The 25,203-nt window shown below is 34.5% G+C and overlaps 1 protein-coding gene across 1 annotated transcript; it reads right to left on the bottom strand.

Moving 5' to 3' along the window:
- Positions 1-220: 220 nt before the first annotated feature.
- Smp_194590 (vacuolar protein sorting, putative) lies at positions 221-21,177 on the bottom strand (the record flags this gene model as incomplete). Its single annotated transcript, XM_018799542.1, has 16 exons — positions 221-825; positions 3,374-3,492; positions 6,071-6,278; positions 6,380-6,522; positions 8,190-8,482; positions 10,253-10,605; positions 13,421-13,675; positions 15,014-15,146; positions 16,444-16,544; positions 17,167-17,317; positions 18,894-18,955; positions 20,715-20,828; positions 20,871-20,938; positions 20,971-21,046; positions 21,081-21,121; positions 21,165-21,177. 16 exons carry the CDS (start codon positions 21,175-21,177, stop codon positions 676-678), a joined length of 2,280 nt encoding a protein of 759 aa, XP_018646582.1. The 3' UTR covers positions 221-675.
- Positions 21,178-25,203: the final 4,026 nt, after the last annotated feature.

The following is a 25,203-nucleotide window of genomic DNA, read 5'->3' as shown; positions in this document are numbered from 1 at the left end:
TAAAAAACTAGTGTATTAACAAACATAACAACATCGGACAGTATTATAGGACTTCTTGAAATATATGTTTCTTGTGACTTAAGAAATTTTGTGAGATTTCATGTTAAAACACAATCTGTTAGTTTACAACTTTTATACATTATTTACTCCTAAGCTATATATTTATAATAATCCCACGTAATAGTCATTAATTTGGTACCCAATATGAAATACACCAAACAGCTGAATCATTGGTTCATTTTTTTCCACCAAGAAAAATCACACTAATACAACCACAATTAAAAAACACAAATAGTAGGACAAAGCAAGATGAGCAGAAATATGGAGCAAAGACAAATAACAAAACAAAATATTAGAAACTATTATTTCAAAATAAAAATACTGATAATAAAACACACAGTAAATAAAGCTGAAAAAGAACAGAACATATGAGTACATACTCTGAGAACGGGGGTTGGGAAATAAGGATTCGTCAGCCATAAACGTCAACAACAATTAAATCATTAAAGCAAATCGTAGTAACAAGAAAAACACCTTATGCATAGTTAAAGAAAATAACTAAAATATAACTCAATAAAAAGGAGAACCAAAACGACAAAATGGAATGATTTGAAATGTTTAACAAAATGATGATGACGATAACGACAATGCTATGCAAGATGTATTCAGTTAATCTTAAGAAAAGTTTGTTTTACACTTTTTCATTTCATTTGTAATCTGATGTATATTTACCAATTGATTACGTATAGGCATATTTTTGTAGGGACTTTGTGTCATCACTTTTTGAAAACGATGGTAGTGTTGAATAAGTTGAGCAAGTAAACCCTATAAAAAGAGTAAATTTATTTCAGTACTAAGATGGCTGTTATGATATTAAATACGTACAAGTAAATAAATTTACATTGGAAGAAGTATGTATTTAAATGATGAAAAGTATAACAATTAACACTATGGATAATGAAGTCATATTGAAACTTGACATGGACACATTTTTGAGGATGAATATAAGATGCTGTCGAAGTACGAGCACGATTTGATTGGTTCAGTGGTTCACCTACAACACCTTCATCACAGGAGTAGGTATCTATCATGATATCATTTGTTCATGTATATCGTTGACGGTTGTTAAGCACAGCAAGAAAGCCTAACATAACTGACAGATAAGTATTATTACATCATTGGTACTCTATCTCTTCACAAATAATCAATCCTGTCGAACAAGTTTTCATTGTAGTTACTTAATCATGTGAATGAACATGGTGGATTGTTGTATTCAGTTTTCAGTGAGCTAGTAGTGCATTTCATTTATCATATGATTAAGTGGTGGCATTAACAGCCTTCGTAAAATATCAGGTTTTCTCGAATTTGTAGCATTGTTAATACTCTAATGTACTGAGACTCATGCTTTATTATTGATACTAAGCATAATAAGATTTTATGTTTGAGGCATTTCTACAAGAGATATTGAAATCCCGTAGCCAGTTCCCACCTGCATGTACCGTGGATCTTTTAAATACTTATCGATACGAAAAATGGTATGATCGATAAAACTTATCAAATAGTAGGTGTTTATCTCACAGAAGCGACATGTAGCACAAATGTGACCAACGAATATGTTCCAATTAGACAAATGATCCAGGTGAGAAACAATCGCTTACATACCAAAGTACATAAATTATTATGTTTAATAGATAGTGTTATGACTTGACCTAGCCGTCGCCCAATTGTTATGTCTTCATCAAGGTCGTCGCTAATCTGTTATGACCTTACGAATTAAACAAGGACGTAACTTGCGTGAATTATCCGCCAATAGAAATACGACCTCCACGACCTTCACACTGTGACAATGACGTTCGATTAGTATGAGTAATCTAGCGTCCTTATTGGCCCTTAATCCGCCTAGCCCGTCCACTTGAGTCCAGAACACCAATAGCAGCCTCAGCAATATGAATCGTTTATTTCAAGCATACTTTGTTTATATACCACACAGGCAGACCACACCACACCATAAAATAGAAAATAATATTTGTACAAAACCAAGCCAAATGAGGCTGTAAGCGTGGGAGACAATAATCAATAAACTGAGCATAACATAGGAACAGTAAATCATATAATGATAATCAATAGGTCAAAATGAAGCTTGTAATAAGATGAATATAGATATAGATAATCTAGTTACTGAATAGTTATAGGACCAAGAACCTCCTGACACGTTGAAGTTAGTGCTTCTTTTATCCCTTTCCAGTTGTCCTTTCTTCGCTACTACATAACAGATAGGATACTGAAGCTTATAGCTGTTAGTTATGTCCATAACTAAACAATCAAATAGTTGTCTAAGCGCCCACCACGTCAATCTGGTCTGATGCGTCTGTAGACTATCCCTGTTGCACGTAACCTGCCAATTGAAGGACATTATTATCCTGTTATATTAGTGCGACTCATAATTTTTATTTATTTAGATAAGACACGCAATACTGGTCGGTATGTTTGTGCGTTCCACTTAATGACTATAATTCATTTGATTATCGTACTAATCGAATTATTATTTTTCCGTTTAGAAACAGATAAAGTTCAAAGCTAAGTTGTCCCTGTTCTGACTATAGCTTCCACATAGACTCTGAGGTCGCCAGTATCGCGTTTACAGTTCTAGTAGAATATCTATAGGACAAATTAAATCCTACAATAGCTATATGTTGTCACAACTGAATGATTACACTATAGAATTTACAAACGATTAGGTTGAATGGATGCGGATTTCTGAAGAAGCCAACAATCACTGTGAGTGCCAATTGTTTTTTCTCACGAAAATGTTGTGAAGCGAGTATAGACAATTTGCTGCAACAAACGAATGCTTGAACAAATTTAGAATTTTCATAGATTCCTGGGATTCTAGCACTACCCGGAACACAGAAAGTATATACTAAAAATCGATTACTGATTGAGAATGTGATTATTATCCTAATGTGAATAACTATTTTATATCCAGTATAGATCAACAGTGGTAATTGCAAGAATAAAACTAGATTTCATGAGGTAGTGAAATTTCTAATTGTAAGTGGCTAAGGAAATAACTGAACTGATACGTTATTTTGTTTGCATAATACATAGAAAGTAAGCTTTGAGCATACAACTGACCCAAGTATATGAATGGTCAACAATGAAAGCACACATTACGGTACAATGATATGATGAAAAATTAAACATGTTCAAAGATCTGCGGAGTTTTGGGGGAAATCCACAAAATAAGGATATGAAATGATACAGCTACATATGTAAATAGGTTAAAGATATTCAATTAAACAAGAAAAAAAGTAGAAGGGAGAATCATAAACTACATCATAAATGTAGGCTCACAAAACAAAGCAATACTAACCTGAAATATTTGTGTCCCTAAGGTAAAATTGGCAAACTCCATCATGATTTCATCATGTATCTTTTCAATCGAATTCTTCCAATCAATATTGAATCCCTTCACTATTCGTGTTACCCGAGCTGATGAGAAATAGAGGTGTGTAGATATAACATGAAATAACTACAGACTAAACATATAAAGTATCACTATTCACCATGAAATTAACATACCACACTATTTACCATATTCTTCGGCAATAAAAATAACTCAAGTATTGTTAAGTGTAATACATTACCTTTCTTGGTTGTGAGACATTTTTATGTAGTGATAATTAGGAAATATATGTATTTCAAGATATGCTTTGATAAGATCCTAACATAACTAGTATTCAAACTACTGTAAACCAAAACCCTATTTCAAATATCAACAGTTCATCATGTGAGATATTTCTGAATGAATCTTCAACCAAATAACTGATCGATACCATTTGGTTGAACTTCGCAGATAACCTTTCCATTCTATCCCATACACACAAAAAAACGCAGATGAAGACAACCAGTGCAGCAGCAAACTCTGAATCAGTAGGCCTCAGCATACACAAAGGAAAAAGCAAGATCCTCGAATACAACACAGAGAACACCAACCCAATCACACTTAATGGAGAAGCTCTGGAAGAGATGGAATCTTTTACGTACTTGAGAAGGATCATCGACGAACAAGGAAGATCTTATGCAAACGTAAAGGCAACGATTGGCAAATCAAGAGTCACATTCCCATAGTTGAATAACATATGGAACTCAAAACAACTGTCAATTAATATCTAAGTCAAAATCTTCAATACGAACGTCAAGACAGTTCTACTTTACAGAGCTGAAACTTAGAAAAATACCACAACCATCATCAAAAAGGTACAAATATTTATAAACAACTGTTCACGCACGACACTCAATGTCCATTGACCAAATACCATCAGCAACAGCCTACTGTGACAGAGAAGTCAGTTTCTATCTGAAAAGGAAATTAGGAAAAGACCCTGGAAGTGGATAGGACATACATTACGAGAATCATCAAACTGCATCATGAGGCAAGCCGTAACTTGGAATCCTGAAGAGAAACGGAAAAGTGGAAGACCAAAGAACACACTGCATCGGGAATTGGAAGCAGATATGAAAAGGGAGGATAGTAACTGGAGAGAATTGCCCAGAATAGAGTTGATTGGAGAGTCCTGGTGTGCGGCTTATCCTCCTCCATGAGGGGTAACAGGCGTAAGTAAGTAACCATTTATCTGTAGTGCATTAACACGAACGATAATATTTAAGGCCGAAGACAATATATGGCTTGTATAGAGGTAGTTTTGTGACTTCAAATCACGATAACTGTCTGTTTTAAAGCCAAATAACAATTAGATTAATCCACGATAGGTATTAGACTGGGATTATTTAAAGCAGTTATGGTTCATGTAAAATCCGTTATTGAGAAATTGATAGTCACATTTTTGTTATGTTCCTTAACAAAGAAGGAAGAAGACTTGCAAGTTGAATTACTTGATTTCTCTCAAGTTATAGAAGTGAAGTTAGTTTATTTCAATTAGAAAATGTCGAACAAGAAAAACCACTGCAGTTACTCTAGAATAACATTTTATTACTGGAACCTAAATGAAACTCCACACGTAATTATCTTGATACGTGTTTTTTGCAACTTAACCCAATAAAGTTAAACACATAAGCGTTCACTAAGTCTCGGGAGAAACATCCTGAATGAAGGTAAATGACATTATAGTTTTCTTAAACCATAGTGCTTACGATTATTTTGAAGAATGCAAAATAGAAATTGACAATTGATGATCAATAACATATTTCTATTGCTACAATAACTTGACTATGAGGACAACAAACCAATCATCATCAATGTAAACTTGGTAACTAATACTGTTCTTCAACTAAAGAAAGTAGCAGGGATAGAAAACACAAGTTTCTTTTTTTTAATGTGCCCTACCATTGCAGACACCGTACTATTAAGCTGCTAACGTATTCCTTAACACTCCACACTTTTTTACATGTAATTACTCTATTATCGAATGTGGAAAGAGTTCGTCCTCCATAACAAAACGTCCTCATGTGGTGGAATGTTTGTAGTGTTTTCCTTTGATGTTCTATTCCCAAATTCCATATATTAGTGTTTATATGTACGTGTGAGAGAAATTGGATGGTAAAGAACGCACCAGAAAACTTACCAGTTAATTCTTAGATGAGCAATAAAATAAGATTTATTAAGATCTACAGACTGTTCCTTAATATTTGAATAATTTCACCAATTTACACTTCACGACTTCTTTTACATCCATATTAATACTAATTACAGAACCATTCTCGCAGTTGATGACGAAATCAAAAAAAGAATAGTGAATAAAAAATGGATCTAATTTAGGAAACATATAATAATTTACTTTATCATCCTTTTTAATCTTTGAGTAACAAATTAGAAACACACAATAATATTTACAGCTAGAGTGATCCAGGATTTTAAACGGCCAACTTTAGTTTCTATATGCAGTTGAGAAAAATAATATCTAATACAGTCTATGATGGTAAAATTTGTCTCTTAAAGAGATTTGATTGAGTTGAAAGAAATCTAGAGTCCAGAAAGATTCATTCAGGTACATGGATACCACGATAACCATAGATAACGTTATTTTAACAATAAATGACGGTATATTACCTTCCTCGCTACGAATATTTTGGGTCAATTCATCTTGATTTTTCGACTGATGACGACTTTCACTAGTTGATCTGGCTTCAACATCGCGAACAAAAGATATCAGACAACCAAAATAAGGTGACAAGGCTTCATCAATATATGATGTCATATGCTTCGCTACAGCTTCACGACATCGAACAACCTCGGAAGAATCAGCAGCTCCATGTTCCTATGAAATAAATAAAGAAAATGTTCAAACAAGCAAATGAAACAAATGAACATAGATAAGAACCAATAATTTTAAGTTTTATGTACATCTATAAAACTTACAGTTAGTACACTTATAACCAAATCATAATTGTTTATTAGAAATATGTGTGCTAATTTTGGACGTGAAAATGTTTTGGCTAGAGAATTCAGTACATGTTCGAATTGAGTTTGCAATTGAGCCAAACGACTAAGGATACGAGGGTCTAAAGCAGGCTTCAAATTTGCATGATTCTGTTGAAATGTTGGTTCAGTGTGTAAAGAGTATTGTAAATTTGAACTCTCTGAACTTTTAGATTTACTCGTACTGTCATCAAAAAGTGGAGCTGTGGAGTAAAATGCAATTTGACAGAAAAATTTACAATTAATTTTTAAAACAGTAGATACATACTTATGCACTTTTAAAAGTCATAACAGGAATAACCTATGGAAGAATAATGAAAATCAAGTGTAGTATCAGCATATATATATATATATACTAAGCTATTAGGCTTACTTTTGTGACTAGAGAATTGCTTAAACTGAAGTAGGTGGAAAGGGTTTGGATATATGGTCGAATGGTCGGAATTCAAGGTTTTTAGTCACTAATCCACAGCATTTAGAAATGTACTAATGATTATTTAGATGATACAAATTCTCATATAGTTTGTTAAGTGTATATGGAAATGGTTGATACCAAAACTGGATAACTAGTTAGTAATAATAGTCTTATTCAATACTATAAGTTTTGGTACAGTAAAGAATTCTCAGCATCATTTGTACAATTTTACGACAAATATTTATCTAACATACATTCAAATTGCGATTGTTCGAAACAAATTTTAAAAATGTTTTACATCGTTAGTATCTTTCATCCCTGTTCAATTAGCAAAGCGTTTTATCAACTCAGCTGTTACAACTATTTTCTCGTCCACACATACAGGGTGTTTGTTTCTAATACATTTGTCTCTTGTTTGTCAAAGGATGGATAAAAAGAGAAATATACCAAGAACTGTAATGTTTTGTTTGGGTTTTCCAGTACTTAGTATCACAACAGTTTGTAACCCTCTTATCGTACAATGTGAGAACGTACAGTTGCTATATATAATTACTCAATTCGAACAAATAAGCAGTTTATTTGCAATATTTGCACGGTTAGAAAATAAATAGGCCAAGTGTTTAAGTAGGCCATCGTATATATTGATAGCTAATGTTTCAGTTTCATTCCAACGAGTAACAATCGAAAAAAGCTAAATCGACGATAAGTCGGTTTTGATTAGTTTACCTTATTTGTTCTAAATATACAGATAAATAAATTGCTGGATGATAATCAACATTTCTTAAATCGTATTTAAAAACAAGCTTACAAGTTAGTATATTCGTATTCTATCGTAACGCTACATATCTTTAAACAGTGTCCAGTTAGAGAATTAAGTTTGTAACATACCACAAGTCAGCAACAGTTCGATTAAAGAATTATAAACAACAACTTTTACTTAAAGGTATCGATACTACTAAACTCCTTAATCTGTGATGTATGGTGTAAATATTGAACTTATGAGCTCAACACCATGAGTAGATTTCTATGGGAGTAAAATATTGTTCGACAACAATTTTTCCAAGGAGCCATTTAACTCATCTCCGTAGCTACATGATTAGAAATAAATTTGAGACAGAGTGAAAGAGATGAGAAATAAACTGTACAGTGACGTAAGAAGGAATGAGTTTTATCAGTATGATTTTATTATTGTCACATCGATGTAAAGATTTCTTTTAACTCCTGAAAACAGGTGGAACAAAACATTTTTTCTACGACTACAAAACGACAAGTTTGAAGAATAAAAGGGGGTAAATTTCTGAGCATTAACAACACTATCATTAAGAGCACACTTACTACCAGGGAATTGATGTCCGATTGAATGTAGGCTAGCAGCTAATTCAGCATAACGTCTAGCTATCGAGTGAGGACGAATAAGAGCATACATTTTAGGGTGTAAACCGACAGTAGTATTTCCGGTAGTATTTGTAGGTGCACTGACATTTAGGGTGGATAAATTGGATTTCATAATATCACGAGCATCTGTACTAAAACTGCTGACATCCAAATATTGCAACATGGATGCTATATGTACATCCAGTCTATCTGTAACACGTACCCACAAAGTTTCAGTCATTTTACCCCAAAAACTATTAAATGAGCAAAATGACATAAAAATCAATTATCTGAGAGGAATCAAATGTAAAATACAAATATCAGTTATTCTATGTGAATCAGTTTTGACTGTTGATTTTGAATTGATAAGCACAAAACATCTGAAAATTATCCAAAAATTTAAGCAGAATGTTTAGTTTAGTTTTTAGGATTATAACTTCATTACTGAACTCGATCGAACAAAAACCTAGACGCTTTTAGTTCAAAAAAGTGAAATTATCTCGAACAGTGAACGAAAGAGAAATATTTGGTCGCCGATCCATTTAAGTATATTTTGTCACATTCTAAATGTAATTTTCACATACTTGTCCTCAGAGGCTTTTAGGTAACTAATTTGATTAATAGTCCCTATTGCTTACCATCTCATTTCAAATGAAGGTTAATTCAGTAACATAATTATGAACACACAAACACTTCCATCCAAGCTGAATTTGTGGTATCAAAACATATACGCCACGTGAAATTACCAAACCCATAGCATTTACGAAGTGAGCGAGATATTTTGTTCCTTACCAAAAGAAACTTGGTGAGAACGTCTACGACTAATAACAAATATATTTTTCGTGATATCTCAATGAGTAGAAAATTGTATTTCTGATGTTTCGTGATTTAACGTAAGTCACTTCTTCAAAATAAGTAAATGTCAGTCAGTCAGCTACAACGTAGGACCAGGCACATATATGCACCAGTCCAAGTTGCCATACCTCATTAACACAAGATCAACACCGAATTCATAGAAGTAGTTGATTTAATGGTGGTAACATATAAAAGAAGCATTGTATATAAGCATATAGTAAGTAAATAACCGAAATAAAATTAACACAACCTTAAATAGTACAACAAAATATATTCATTATTATGTTGATAACCAATGTTCAATCCACTGGAAACTATCAAATCTGACCTTGGCATTGATACCCACTTCTATAACTGTTGCATATAGCTACCCAGAATGAATGCTATCAGGAGGCTAAACATAATCCATCGTGTTTCTGCAGCATTTTTATCTCGTGAGGTAACCACCACCAACTGTGATTACATACTGAGAGTTTAAACAAAACGTTCAGTATCAAAGTTTGTAAACTTGGCATAAGATTTTATTAACGGAATTTCACACCAAAAGTGCCTATCTTATTTTCTCTCCACTAATCATGATTTCAAATTTTTTAAAGCTGCTCTATTTATTTTATCCTAATAATATCCGTAATACCAGTATCTGACTACGCCCACTTGAAATTAACATGGAATATTTTTCTACACCAAGTCTTTCATAGTTTAACGGTAAAAATGAGCATTGATTTTTTCATTAGGTGTACAATTTCTGATTTTCTTAAATTCCCACAAGATCAACACCTGAGAAAACCAACTAAACTACAAGACTATGTAGCTGAAGATGAAGTCCGAATTTTCTGGAAAAGCAACACGAGCAGGAATAGATGGAATAATCAGTAAGGTGAAGCGATTCATGAGCTAAATGACTGCTGATTTGTACTGCGTAGTGTAGTTGTTAATTCCTTAGTTGTAATACTTCAGATTTAATAAATTATTGATTGAAAGATACATTTAGCATGTCCTAAAACTGATCGCAGTTTCGCAAATAGATAACACTATTCAAATATAAGAGAATACTATCACATTGACATTATGTGATATGAGAATCAAGGCAACGAAATTTTACAAAATGTATGGTGCAAAAATTAGTTTAGAACTGGGAAAGAAATAAATGCATAATCTTTAAAACTTACTTATCCAACACAGGTACCCCTCTCTCTTTAGCCAGACGAAGCAAAGCATGTAACAGTTGCAGACAAATTAATAAACCGATTGCATCATGAGAACATGAAGAAATCATGAAAGTTCCAGTAAATTTATGTATCCAACTTAAACTACGACTCATAACTTGCTCGAACAAATGAGCTAAGGCTAGGCCACTTTGAGTTCGACCTTGATTGGGAGCACTTTGATCACAAGATGGTGGTGAATCAACAGATTCAGTTTCCGTGCTAAGAAGGAAGAAATCTGACAGAAAATAATATTCTCGACATGCAGTATCCAGAAGCGCATAGTGAATGGAACGAAATAAAACTTCTATAGGGTACTACATGGTAAAATAAAGGGTTTGGAAAGTAAAACAGAAGCAAATCTTATATAAACTGACCACCAAACTCTATACAACAGAAAAAAAACTTCAAGACCATATAATGATAAGTGTCTATTGCGGATCGTTATTTAAAATCAAAGGATACTATCCTAAATTATTGTGGGAAATCCTTATGAAAACTACTTAGCGCTCAGAACAAGAATAGTTTAACAATCACGTCTGAATGACTTATCCCTAGTTTTGGCAACCCTTCTAGAAAAATCCATAGAAAATGTAATATCCCGATAAGAACAATGAATGGTAACTTTTGGGATCCATTTATGGGCCAATACTATGCGTATATTTTTATCGTATAATTGTTAAATAACTAAACTATTTATATTCATGTCCCTCTTATTATGAGCTTTATTTTGACCTATAAACTATTATTATTTTATTATTATTATTAGCTTTATTCAATATTATATTTTTGGTACAATATAGAATTCTCAGCACAAAGTATTTCAACAAGTTTTCGTTTCTTACTTCTTCGTCGATCCTGATGATAAATATTGGGTGATCGCCAATTCCAAGTTAGCAGTCCAGGCAATCGATATCTAAATAATGTACATTCTTTTCACTGCATATCGCCAGCAACCACGATATCTCTGATTAGGCCTTTTGTAACCTTTACAGCAAAAGGTTGCACACTTTTCAGAAACGCACCTGAATAGGTTGTGCGATTAATAGCCATAATGATGTATTAAAACAAACAAAATTAGATAAGTTGTCGAAATATCTAGATGGCAGGAACAGGTAGTCCAGATGTTTAAGTAGGCCGCCAAATAACGATTTACTATTCTTGAGTTTTGCCCTGACTATCAATTACTACACCCCTTATTCACAGACATATTTGGCTAAATCTTGTACAAATGTTGTTTCCTATTTTATGGTATGGTGTGGTCTGTCTGGTTGGTATATAATCCCAGTATGTTTGAAATAAATGATTCATACCGCAGAGGTTGAGGTTGATGTTCTGGACTTAACTGCCTGGGCCAGGCAGAAAGCAGGACCGATAAGTACTGTAAACTACTCGCACAGGTTTTATACGCCATAGGTCCGATCGATAAATCACTGCTTTCTAATTGGCGGTATTACCACGTTATACACACATTAACAGGGTACTCAGGCAACAAGTTATAACAGAAATAAAATCAGAGTCAGAAATGAAGTTTTGTTCCTAAGACCCAAACATCCTTTCACTTTAGGATTAGGCTACTGAGAATTAATCCCAGTCCTCTACGAAAAACTTTATACTATACACTATGTGGGAGCTTGAATGACCAGCTAACAAATGACATGATGATAATGAAAGAACAGCCAAGAGAAATAATTTATGAGAATTGGTCAAAATAGTTTTCCACACCCGCTTCCTCGATAGTCAGAATAGAACACAACACACTAAACAAGTAACTTCTAATTGAAAATTTCCAATTTACATACAATAATATAGAGTGAAGACCTGACTACACATCAACATAATTAAGAAATTACGATATAACTACACAGTAAAAGAAAGAAGACTGAGTGATAAGTCAGTAGTAAATTAACAATAACTTGGGAAAGGTAAAACACAACGATATTTTGTGTGCCAGACAAAACTTACCCGTACGGGAACATAAAAATACAATGCTTTAAGTATTTAATAATTCCACAACAAAATATAAACACTAACTTCAGATCAAACCGTTATGAAAGTCCAGCTGTGCTTAACATTCATCCTAATAAGGCAGAGACAACGAAATGCAAACTCATAATCAATGTGACTGTGAATTTATTTAAACCCATATTCGAGTATTTTCTTTTGAAAAACTAAGGTGGAAGTGTATTGCCTACTTACGCTTGTGTACCCCTGGTGAAAGAGCATAGGTCTCTCACCAGTATTTGTAGTGGCTTAGCTTCGTTAATCAATCATCTTGATAACCGTTACTATATAAATTCCAACGGTGTTTGAAATCAGAAGACAATAAGAAGCGGTGACTGCAGTTTATTAGAGGATAGCACAGGCAACAAAATTATAAGCACATAGAGCGAATTCGGAGCGAACACAGTGGCGAATTTATAGTCGAATCGAATCAAGAAGCAGTGAGGTAAGGCAAAGCTTAATAATAGGATTCGAGTACATATATACATGGGAAACAGAATGACTTATCGAGCGATATTTAAGATATTAGCATTTTAGCTAGAGAGATATGTGCGTAGGCTGTTACATGTGCTCAAGCGTACACGTTTATACAGACATGATAGTGGTCATAATAGTATAAAGAAATAGACGAATTGTTAGTGTCCGAATAACATTGTCTATTAAATAAATTCATAAAAGGGCCTAACAACATTTAACTATAGTCGAAATTGATTCCAGGAGGGTTGCTGTACGTTCTCCATCAAACTCTGTCTTCGTCAATCTTTTCCAGTTGTTTTCAGTTACTATTCTCCCTTTTCATATCTGCTTCCAATTCCCGATGCAGTGTGTTCTTTGGTCTTCCACTTTTCCGTTTCTCTTCAGGATTCCAAGTTACGGCTTGCCTCATGATGCAGTTTGATGATTCCCGTAATGTATGTCCTATCCACTTCCAGGGTCTTTTCCTAATTTCCTTTTCAGATAGAAACTGACTTCTCTGTCACAGTAGGCTGTTGCTGATGGTATTTGGTCAATGGACATTGAGTATCGTGCGTGAACAGTTGTTTATAAATACTTGTATTTTTCTTGGTGATGGAAATGTATTAACACAGTCAAAATCAAGAAAACACAAAATTATACTGATTCACTTACTTTAGCATCAACGTTGCTGGCCACATGTGGTAAAATAATAGCACTTTCTAGATTCGATTTACTAAGTACACGAAGTGCACGATCACTTAATCCAAAAAGTCCAACACGTGTTCCAGAATTAGAAGATACTGATACGGTTGAATTATTAGTAACATTAGTAATTGAATTGAACATCAGACTGGATGTAGATGATGAAGAATTGTATTTATCTGGATTTTTCCCTAATAAATCATCTTTTTCATAAGTTGTGTCAAGCTATATTAACGATAGAAAAGAGAACAGAATTGTAATATTTTTGTGAAAAATCATAAATCATGCAGAATTTAGTTAAATGGAATTTACAGAGATGGGTTTCGTAGTTTGAATACCGAGTTTGTAACTACGTGGTTGTACGTCAAATAATAATAATAATAATAATAATAATAATAATAATAATGATTGTTGTGACTTTAAGCCCCGCCAATTACCACGTGACTTATTCGCTAATCGGAATACTACCTATACAATCTTAGCACTATGCCGAACCAATGACGTTCGACCGGTATGAGCAGCCCAGCGTCCTTATTGGACCATTTCCCTCCTAGCACTGACAACTGAATCTAGAACACTAATACCAACTTCCACCATACGAATCACTTATTTCAAACATACCTGGTTTATATACAAACCAAACGGACAACATCACACCGTAAAATAGGAAATAATATTTGTACAAGAGCAAACGAAAACGTGGCTACGATCGTGGAAGACTGTAATCAATAGACTGAGTGTAATTTAAGAATAGTAAATCGCATAATAATAGTCTACAGGTCAAAATAAAGCTTATAATAAGAGGAATATAGATATATATAATTTAGTTACTGAATAGTTATGCAATAAGAATATATATATATATATATATATTAGTCCATTAATAGTTCTCAGAAGTTACCCCTAATTTAATCTTCATTAGGATATAATAATAACAATTGATGGTAGTCGAGTGTATTTTTTACTGATTTCTGAGTTACACGGAATAAGAGAATTATTTACAACTAAAATAATAACTTACTATTATGAAGACATATATTCACCGCATATTGGACGAAAGTTTTGCATGTAAAAGATGCTTTAGATAAAAAAGGTGGACATAAACATACTCATACTAATTGTACATAAATTTAGGTTTATTTAGGAAAGAAACCCACGTATCTGATTTTATCTTGAAAACAATTTATACCTCTCCCTCTTATAAATTATTTTTATAGCGATATATTCTTTTGTATAGTCATAAACGCAGATACCACCCAATTAATTAACCTAGTACTTCAAATCAGTTACATATTTAACAATCTTCTCAATATTATTTGTTAAAGCCAGACACATTGATCATGATATACTACTTTTCCCTACATAAGAACATATAAAAACTAGATTATTACCGTCAAGCCCTATTATATTGGTGTTAACTATAACCAAGACAAAAATATTACTGAAGCAAACCCGTCACTTAAGGCACAAAATTTGAAATAATACACTTTTCCATGAAAATAACAAAGTACAGATGAATTACAAATATATGAAGTAAAGCTTTAGTAAAACTTAGTGACTAACTTGTAATTTGGTTAATTTACCACCATAAGCTTTAAAATAGGCGTAGTAAACTTTACTCATCGTATTGATATACTCCACCCTAACTTCTTTAGCTATCTCTCGATCATGAGCTAAGAGGAACGAATTGTAAAATCTGGATACAAAGAAAGAAAACACCAATGGAAATGTTGAAATATAACTTGAAAAATGCAACTAGTTATATGCATCAGGTAACAACATAACTCGAAATCTCCTCACTTCAAAAATAAGTTTTTCATGTTACTATCACCCTTAAACTCCACATTTCTCCAACTGGTATAATTTAACTTAGGTCAGTCGGATTGAAAACAATGGAATCTTGACGTAACATTTATGTACAAATAAAGCAATTAAATTACAAAAGCACAAGTAAATACCAATTCTAAGTTGATTGTTTATAATGATTTCATTTTGAAATTGTATCGAAGCACACAGAACGGTAATAATGTGATCCGCAATAACACAAATTATTTTCAACAGATCCATGCCGCACCCAGAATGGTGAAACAACTATCACTTCGAAAATAATATTTCGTTCTAAGACAATTGTTCTAGCTATTAAATGGGACTGTTTGTAACGTTAATCTATGGTAATATTCAATCTAAATAAAACGAATTATGCTTTTAAATTGCGTCGAACTGTGTAAGATGTTCTTGACCTCGTAAAACTCATCCTAAGGGAATACTAGTTGTTTTTCGGAGGGTTTAGTGTAATAAGAAAGACGAAAAAGAACTATTATATAACATGTAGAAATGTTGAATAACCAAGAGCTGTTTTTTGTACTCGGCTTTGAATCATATTCTTCGTGTGAGAACCAATTATTCTACTCAGCTGATTAAATTGAAGTGGGTGAGACATAGTTCAAACTTATGCTCAAATAATTGAGTTAAACCCCTTGTGTTACGCAGTAGACATCGTTTGGTATGGTTAATAAAATGAAACAGTTGACAAATAAACATAAGCAGCCTTAACCAACATCAATGTCTAATTTGTCATCTGTATTGACTGACAATCCGAAATATAAGATGAACCAGTTTGCATATGCATTTTTTGACACATATGTATACTCTTACAAAGTAATGTGCTGGTCGATTTGATAGAGACTGTCACTCGATCAGCATTATAAAGCATTTTGCTTTGATATTGGGTTTCATACGAAAACTCTATACTTACTCAACGGTCAAAGTAATGACAGAAGTACCAACGTCGTGATAATTTAGAGGATCAAAAGTAAACATGACGTTTGATGACACCATACGAGTCTGCAGAAAGTCCTTTCTCTTGTCGAACAGTCAATGAGCTATTTGATTTAACCATCAACATTTTATGCATGCTAGATGTAATTAACAATTATTATTTGTTAATAACTCGAGACTTACAACTAAAAACATATCACACCTGAAATACTTACCGAAATTTCAGCATTTGGTTTTGAGGAACTTGGTAATTTGTAAGTGGCTTACGTAAGGAGTATATTTTACCCAACAGAAATTCGCGAATTTTTGCAACAGCCTAAAATTAAAGTGAAATAAAATAACATAATAACTGATAGCAAAAGCAATCAAATTATAAAATATAAATGATTATTACATATGAAGATGAATAGACACTTGATATTTGAGTCAGATAGACTACGTAAACAAGGCCTATATTTCAGACGTCCAACTGTCACTGATTGTCACAATGAACAAAAACTGATGTTTATTGAGTGAAAAAAATGTCAATATTTCAGAGAATCAGCAGTTATCTTGGATATAAGAAAAGACCTCAAATGGGTAAATCTTTAATATCACGTTGAACTACTGATTTTTTAAGTAAGTAGGCATATAAAATTCGCCTAAATCATACGGGAAATCAAGATTAAATGAATTGTCGTAACATATATACCCCCTTAGTGCTTTGGTTTCACTTAATTGGTCCAGCATAACTAAAAAGTTAAAACTTTCATACAGGATAAGGGGTATCTAGATTAGTTATCTGGATAAAGTGATACAGACTGAGGACGGCCTGGAACTGGTGTTTTGTAGTTAAGAGATGATTAGCTTGGGTCTAGATAAATAATTAAATTGAAGCAGTTACGCAATGCATATACAATCAACAAATAAACCATACGCTTTTTCAAAGATATACTTACCTTAATTCTCAACTTTTTTAGAAGTACACTAACATCATTAAATGATTTGTAATCCACCATAGATTGCTCTAACGAGAAATTCATTTTATGATTTAATTCATGAAGGTTTTCAAGGAACTCTTGTTCAGTAACAGGAGTGTATATAATATGTCTAAAAGGATTAGCATTAAAAAGAAGTCCGTGAACTGTTGATTGTTCCAGATTAGATAACAACCAAATAAATAAAGTAGGAAAATAAATCGAAAAGCACTAAAATACCTCATAATCATGAAATTATCAGATAGTAGTCGGTTAACAAAAAGTTAAATTAAGGTAATAAGTATCAAATTAATACTGACGTACGGGATCAAACAAAAGACAATAAAAACTAATAAACTGAATTTAGTAAAAGCGTTGATGAGACTGTGGTGTGTGCTACTGATGTCGATAGACATAAGTAGTATGTATCATTGATCGAAAGTGAAATACCTAGCAGTAGAAGGTTAAGAAGATCAAAGAAAAGAGAACGAAAACGGAGAATGATTGCTTTGGAAACAAAAGAACGATGAATTCTGAGGCGATTGACTGATATTCCACAAATGAAGTATTTATTTTATGGTTCTCAGATTTTACTGAGAAATTCTGTAATTTTGTGTTCAAATACATTCGATTGTCCCCACTTGTGTTTTCGTTTACTATAGGACTTAAACTGTTCCAAAAACTTATCAAGCTGAGCATTCTGCATTTCAACTGCAATAAACAGGATTTTTATGATTATAACACTGGTGACTAAATAATCCCGTATGAGATGCAATGAAGACCTGATGGTTTTACATGTGTTACCTCTGAAGTTGGTGTGTTAGTGATCACTTGGCATATTTCCTTAGCCCAACAGTAACAGCAGTGAAAACAGTTGACGGTACCCAGTAGACAGAATATATATATATATGATCTAATTTTTGAACCTGTAACAAACGTATGACCAGACCGATCGAGTGGTTAATTCAACACGTCTAGCATCAAATGGTTAAATGAAGCGATAACATTTAGGCTCATCTGGTTACTTACACCTTTAGTAATCAATTTTTACTAATATCTTCATGATAGATGTCTGTCCAATTCAGTTTACTTTTTACCTGTCGTTTGCTTCAGTGAATATGGTTGTTGCATACAAATTTTGGATTGAATGGACCTACTTATTATTGAATCCAGTTTTATACATAGGTAGATTTATCACAAAGCATAATAACAAACAAATAATGAAATCCCGATTGCAGATAGTACTTTTATATGGTGGTCAGGTTTGTGTATCATGATGAACCAACCCAGATATAACAGCTGAAACATTTGTTTCGTTTGGGTTTCACCATGCTAGGTATGTCAGTAGGAGAGCGACTGACTGAATTATATTGTTAACTGATTGATTGAATCGGAACTTTTGGACGCGATTCACACTGATCATTACAACACAGTATCGATAGAATTATAACTGTTCAGACTGAAGAAACTAACTGAAAGCAGCTGCTCGCTGAAACATTACTTGTTCTGAGTACTCAACATTATTTAATTAATTCACCATTAAGAACAGGTGGCAGCTTTCAAAGTGAGATACACAAGTTTTGTCAATGAGCCTTAAAAACAAGAAGAGAATTCTGATATAACTTCAGAATAAAACTATGAAAAATTATTAAGTCAACGTCATGGACAAAAGTACAAGGTAACTTTATAGACGGGGTCAAAATGCTTACCGTATAAGCTCTTCCGGAATGGCCGTATCTGAAAGAAACTGGCTTAAATTACTCCGAACAACCTACAGAGAAATAAATCAGTGAGAAAAGATCAACTTACTTATTGGCTGAGCAGAATGTGACCAAAAATAAATTATAAGTCTGTAAGCTTTGAAAATATCATCTCTTTACATAGGCAAGTGACTCCAGAGTTATCGTCTACTTTAGTGTCCCTACTTGTTGAGGGTTTGGATGAACATAATACAGTAAGTGCAGGGGATGGACATGTTTGTATGTTACCATAGAAAACTTCACTTTAAATATAATAATCGTACTAATTAAAATGCATTACAAACAAACGAATTGAGACTAAACTGTACAATGGCCCCCAAATGCCCTAGTACGACCTAGTGGGGAGGGCCCACCCTCTCTCTCGAAATGCTCTCACACGGCCACGCATATACAGCCTCTGCCAGATAAGTCCTACTCACTGCCTTCTCGTGACATCACTGTTGCTTACGAAATTGAGAGGACGAAAAGCGAATGTCCGGCGCTTTAACCGGGTTGGTGGATACGGATGACCCACTTAAGGGAGTTGAAAAACCCTGATTCCAGACCAATGATGCACATGGGCTCCAGTGCCCTGAGGGAAAAAATGGAGTATGAACAAACTGTTGGTCACCGGCTACCATGGGACTGCATCTCCTCACGATGCTCCACTACTTTGTGGGTCAGACCTTCAGGCCAAAGGCTAGGGGTGTGGCCCTCTTCGAAAACCACCTGCTTCGGTCTAGGCACCTGGGCAGTATCATTGACCTCACAGAATTAAAATGAAATGACAATTTTTTGTGTGGCGCATATATACCTGGTGCCCCTTTGTACCAATATTTATGTTTTCAAATAAAATAAAATAAAAATGTTCAAAGTGTCAATAGTATCTTAACATGGATTATAGGTTGTATACGTGATATGATTCATCCAGTTTGACTAGACAACTAGATAACTGATCGTATATTTGTGCATTTAATTCGCCTTTTTGAATACTGATTGACAAAGATTCATTAGAGTTGATAATGGAGTCTTATTGCTTGTCTAAAGCTTCAGATGTTATTGACAAGGATTTTAAAATATGATTTGTATATAGAACAGTATATTTACGAATAATTCTATCTATAGAGTAAGAACCGATTAATTTGGAACTATAAACTTTCCCTAAATGAATTCTTTTTCGATAAAGCTACAAAAAAAACTTGGGAAAAGAATATAATCTGTGTGATAATTTAACTTATTTTAGTATTACTCTGCCATCAGTTAGTTAAATCCGCCTATTTGTATTAAAGTATTTTCTAAGGTGAATCAACTGAATCCCCTTAGGCTTATTATGTAGACGTACTCTGTAGATCTAGACACCTGAAGAAAAACATCAAGATCCAAACAAGACAGGAAGAAAGGAATTCCCAGACAATAGCCTTACTTAGCAGCCTAGATATTAACCAACGGGATAAACACGATTCAATACAGTCGAGGTCTATAAACCTTGATAAGTGAAGTGAGGTCCAGTTGATAAGTGAAGTGAGGTCCAGGTCCGCATTATATATATATATATATATATATATATATATATATATATATATATATATAACGATATAGACTATATCAAAGACGTTAGGTATATTTGAGTATCTAATGCCTATCATTTATCATATTCCGTGGTCAGCAGAAACACTGTATGTATTAAATCATCTTTTTTTAACATTAGAATTAACTCCAACATATACAACAGGAATAAAAATAATAATTTTAATGAACAGGAAATTAAGTCATTACTGTGCAACAACCTACCTGTCTGTTTTGCAAGCGAGTGTTCATTTGTAGAGATTTGCTTTGCAAATCCTGGATTTCTGTGCTAATTGCACCCAAATCTTCATGAAAATTAGTCAGTATGTTTTCTATCCGCTTGATTATGATGGAAATATACTTTAGAAATAAGAAACAAACCTCTAGGATAGCATCACATGAGATAATTTGGTTATGTAAACTAGCTACTTCAGGACTGACCGTTATATCTAAGTATACCTAATAAATGTATAAAACGTACATGTCTTTATAAGTGATTCTTCAATTTTCGTTAACTCTGATTCAACTTGAGCAGCATAATCACGCACATCAATTCCCTACATTGTTGAGTAAGAAAACAAATTAACATACTGATTTTAGAGCTATTTCTTCTATTTCTGTTTTCAGTGACTCTGAAATGACTAAGATTATATTACAAAGTAACAATACTCACACCATCAGCATTCATTTTCTATACCACCACCAATATTTAACAGATAATGTGAATAAATTGACGTGTTTTTAATTAAACAGCATTATGGATGTCACCGATTCACCGTCCTGAACTCTAAAAGTAAATTTTGCAAGTGGAAAAATATAGATATGACGTGCGTATTGAATGGAGACAGTTTGGATGCCCAAAAAATTAGTATTCGGTTTTAAACCCTATAGGATTATTACACACTAAGTAAATAGACTTCAAAATAAAGTAATGGTACATTAGAAGACCACTTGACAATGCCTCTTCACTCTTTAGCATAACGTGCCCAGAGACGGTCTAGAGGTCATATTTATTGTATTCGTTTGTGTATTGATAGCTACCGTTTTACGTTAACGTCAAATAATTATTGAACACAATTTTATCTTCATTCTTAGGGCATCTCGGAGAAACAAAAATGAGGAAATGAAGGAATATGACTGACATTCTTTAAGGAAATTTGGTGTGAATAAAGGGCGTCATGGACCAAACTATTTTCCTGCCCCCCAGCCTGAGATAAAAAGTGAAATTTGTCTTAAATCTCCCTATTGAGAAAAAATTTCTCGAATTTAACTCCCCAGCCTTATCTTAAGCTAGCATTAAATAGTCTACTTTTCACCTACAATCACACCAAAAGTTCTAATTTCCTTACGAATTTCACGTCAAGTTATGTTTTGAACGTTACTGTCAGCAAATTTATCAGTCGTTTCCGGACACCAGACATTTACCTTACTAATACAAGAGGTTTGAAATGCCCTGAGGATAAATTCCAGTGTCACCGTTTTCAAAAAATAGTAATCAGCCGTGTCGACGCAATCCCTAACATATGTAAGTAGCGCAATCTTTGATTGCTTGTAGAATATTAGATTGTTTTAACCAGTTAGAGTTCAATGAAATATATGGCAGTTCAAATGGTTCAAAAGGTTGTGGACGGAATAGAAGAAGCTTTCGCGGTGAGACTTTAATTCATGGACGACCTTTGAGCAACGCCAAAATAACCTTGAATATGTCATCTACTTACTAGGGTTAAATGAGAGTTATAAATTAGTGAGAGGAACTAGGATTAGGAATTATAATTAAACGTTGGTGTTAGAAATTATATTTAATGTTTTCATCCCGAACTGACATCAGCTATAATGCCAAAATGGTATTTAGCCAAATGAGTGGATTAATCTCTCGCCAAGACCTGCTATCTAAAATCTGATTGGTTCGTCCATAAATTATAGTCTCGCCGCTTTTGCTTAACGGGCCTCCATGTCTAGTAGCAGCGGATCAGCAATACCTCCAAGCAAGAACCTAGGTATATTAACGATAAAAGAAGAAAAAGAATTTGGTAAATCATAGTAAGATGTTATCCTTATTCCTAAAGAATAGGTCAAGTTGCCTCTTAAATGACTCCAGCGAAGTCACTTGGACTAGCTCCGCCAGCAGCAAATTCCAGTATTTGACAACTCTTAAGGAGTCGAAGTTGTGTCTACAGTCCGTCCTACTGTGTTGTGTTTCTAGTTTCTGGGTGTTACCCCTTAGATTTGTGTCGGAGCTAAACTTAGGTCGGTGCTTAAGGGGATGAACAGAAGTGTAAAGGACACTGTAAGCCATTTGAAAGTCACCATTAGGACCCCGTACTTTAATGGATAAAGGTTCGGTGATTGGAGGATCACATAATAAGGCTTGTATTTGAGACCCCCAACTGATTTCGTGGCTCACCGTTGGATACGTTCCAGGGTCCTTATCCTTTAGGAGTTGGAAGGGAAATACTACGTCTCCGTATTCTAAATGGGGACGAATAAAACTGTTGAAGATTATGTGGGAAGTCCTACCATCAAACCAGCAAAAAATGAACTTCGACGTTACCAGTGCAAGGTTTACTCGAAAGGCATTTTTGTCACAGTTAGTGTAAGACTTCAAATAGTAGGGTACCAACACTTCCAAATCTTTTTCAACTTGGGATACTTCTAGAGAGTAATTTTCTAAGTTGTAACTGTAGTCTGCAACATGTCTCAGATGGACTACTTTACACTTTGGAGCAATTAAGGTAAGTCTGTTGTCATCTGCCCAACTTTAAAGTCGAGTCAGATCCTCCTGAAGTGCCAGTATATCCTCTCGGTTACGTATCTCTCACCAAAGTTTCATACCATCAGTAAAAAGTAATAAGTCGGACGATACGTTTTATGGTAGATCGTATATATAAACCAAGAAAATAAGAGATCCTAGCATTGAACCGTGGGGGACCCCACTAGGACGTTCCATAGCCTGAGAGAAAGTGTAGTTAACCCTGACCTTAGAGTGTCGATTTTTTAGATATGAAGTGGGCCATCCAATTAGAGGTAGTTTGATACCCAAACGTTTGGGCTTATTGATAAGATATATATGGTTGACCCTATCAAAAGCTCTTGAGAAATCAAGGTAAATGATGTCAACCTTCCCCTTGCGATCAAGGATGGTTGTTCATCTATCCCCCGCAGTCAGCAGATCGGTTATACAAGAATGACCCTTCCTGAAGCCATGCTGTTGATGTGAAAAGAAGTTTAAGGTTAATAAGTAATCGTGTATACCGTCACATATAAGGGACTCCATAATTTTGAAGGTACAGAGAGAAGGGCTTCCGATTGGTAGCTTGAAGTTTCGCTGCCCTGACCTCCCTTGAAAGTTAATGTGATGTGAGCAAGCTTCCAAATTTCCGGTAGTTTGCCTCGGCTTAGCGAGTGCGAGAACACCACACTAAGCGTGTTGCCAGGATTGAAGCTGCTTCTCTCAGTATAGCAGAATGAACCATATGCGGGCCAGGGGAAAGTGCTTTTCCTTAGGTTGTACAGTTTCCTGTACACCAAGTCGGCCCTTAGGTCCACTTCAGAAAGTCCTGGGCAGTTGCGGCTTTCATCAGTATAATTAATGTGGGTCAGTTGAAAGGTCCGAGAGTATTGTTCAGCCAAAAAGGTTAGCGGCGTCACCGTTGTTATTGGTCGGTCCAGTAGGACCTAACAGTTTGGGAACTCCAGTTTTGGTTTGTCGAAGAGAGGGTACATAACGGGATAAACTTTCGGATTCGAGACAAATTTATCGATAAGCTTATTCTGGTACTGAAGCCTGTCTTCTCTTATTGCCTTTGTGCATATATTCCTGATATGATTATATTGCCTGTACGCGCCGTTGTTACCAGTTCGTTTTTATTCTGGCCAACAGTGACTTTTGAGGCTTAGCAAACGAAGAGTGCGGTTCTTGATGACCGCAGGTTGCTTGTAGAAATCCCAGTAAACATCAACTTCAAGTTGATAGTGAACATCCCAATCCACCTGTTGTAGATAGTCCTATAAAACTAACACATTCAACCGTTTGAAATTCCAGCGCCTGTTGTTGGTGGGATGTCTTAGCTCAGTTTTGCTTATAAAACTGAAGGCTATGATGGCGTGATCGCTTCCCTCCAGGGTAGCCAGAATTGAGAGGTCATCGGCTAGAAATTCTTCATTTGTCAATACCCAGTCCAAGCGTGACGACATATGACGGTCCCTGCAACGTGTTGCCGACTTCACATTTTCGAATAATCCAAGATCTTCAATGAGGTTGAAGAACTGAGCTTCAGTTGATTTTTCACCCCCAATGTATGTATGTTCGGCGAAATTGACTTTAGGAAGACTGAAGTCCCCTAGACTCAGGATATGAGTGAACCCGAGACGAGTACAGAGGGAGAATCCTTCCAGCATACGAGTGTCGTACTCCATTTCAGCAATAAGCTTCCTGTAGATGACTTCAACTAGACAATTCGAGGTGGTAGATAATCTTACTGAGCACCATACGGATTCATCAAAATTGATAAACTCCTGGTTGTGCACTTGACGTACCTACAGGCTTGATCGTAAGTATAAGACTACTCCACTCCCAATTCCTGTTTTTCTGTCATTGCGTAACAAAGATATCCCGGGTATTGCTAGCCCTTAGTCCGTAAACTGAGAAGATATCCAAGTTTCAGATATTCCTATCATATGAGCATTATTAGCATTACTGAGTTCACGTAGCTCA

Source organism: Schistosoma mansoni, assembly GCF_000237925.1.
Source record: "Schistosoma mansoni, WGS project CABG00000000 data, supercontig 0144, strain Puerto Rico, whole genome shotgun sequence".
In the NCBI taxonomy this organism is placed as follows: domain Eukaryota; kingdom Metazoa; phylum Platyhelminthes; class Trematoda; order Strigeidida; family Schistosomatidae; genus Schistosoma; species Schistosoma mansoni.
The sequence above is the reverse complement of the archived record's forward strand: the minus strand, read 5'-3'. Positions and strand labels throughout refer to the sequence as shown.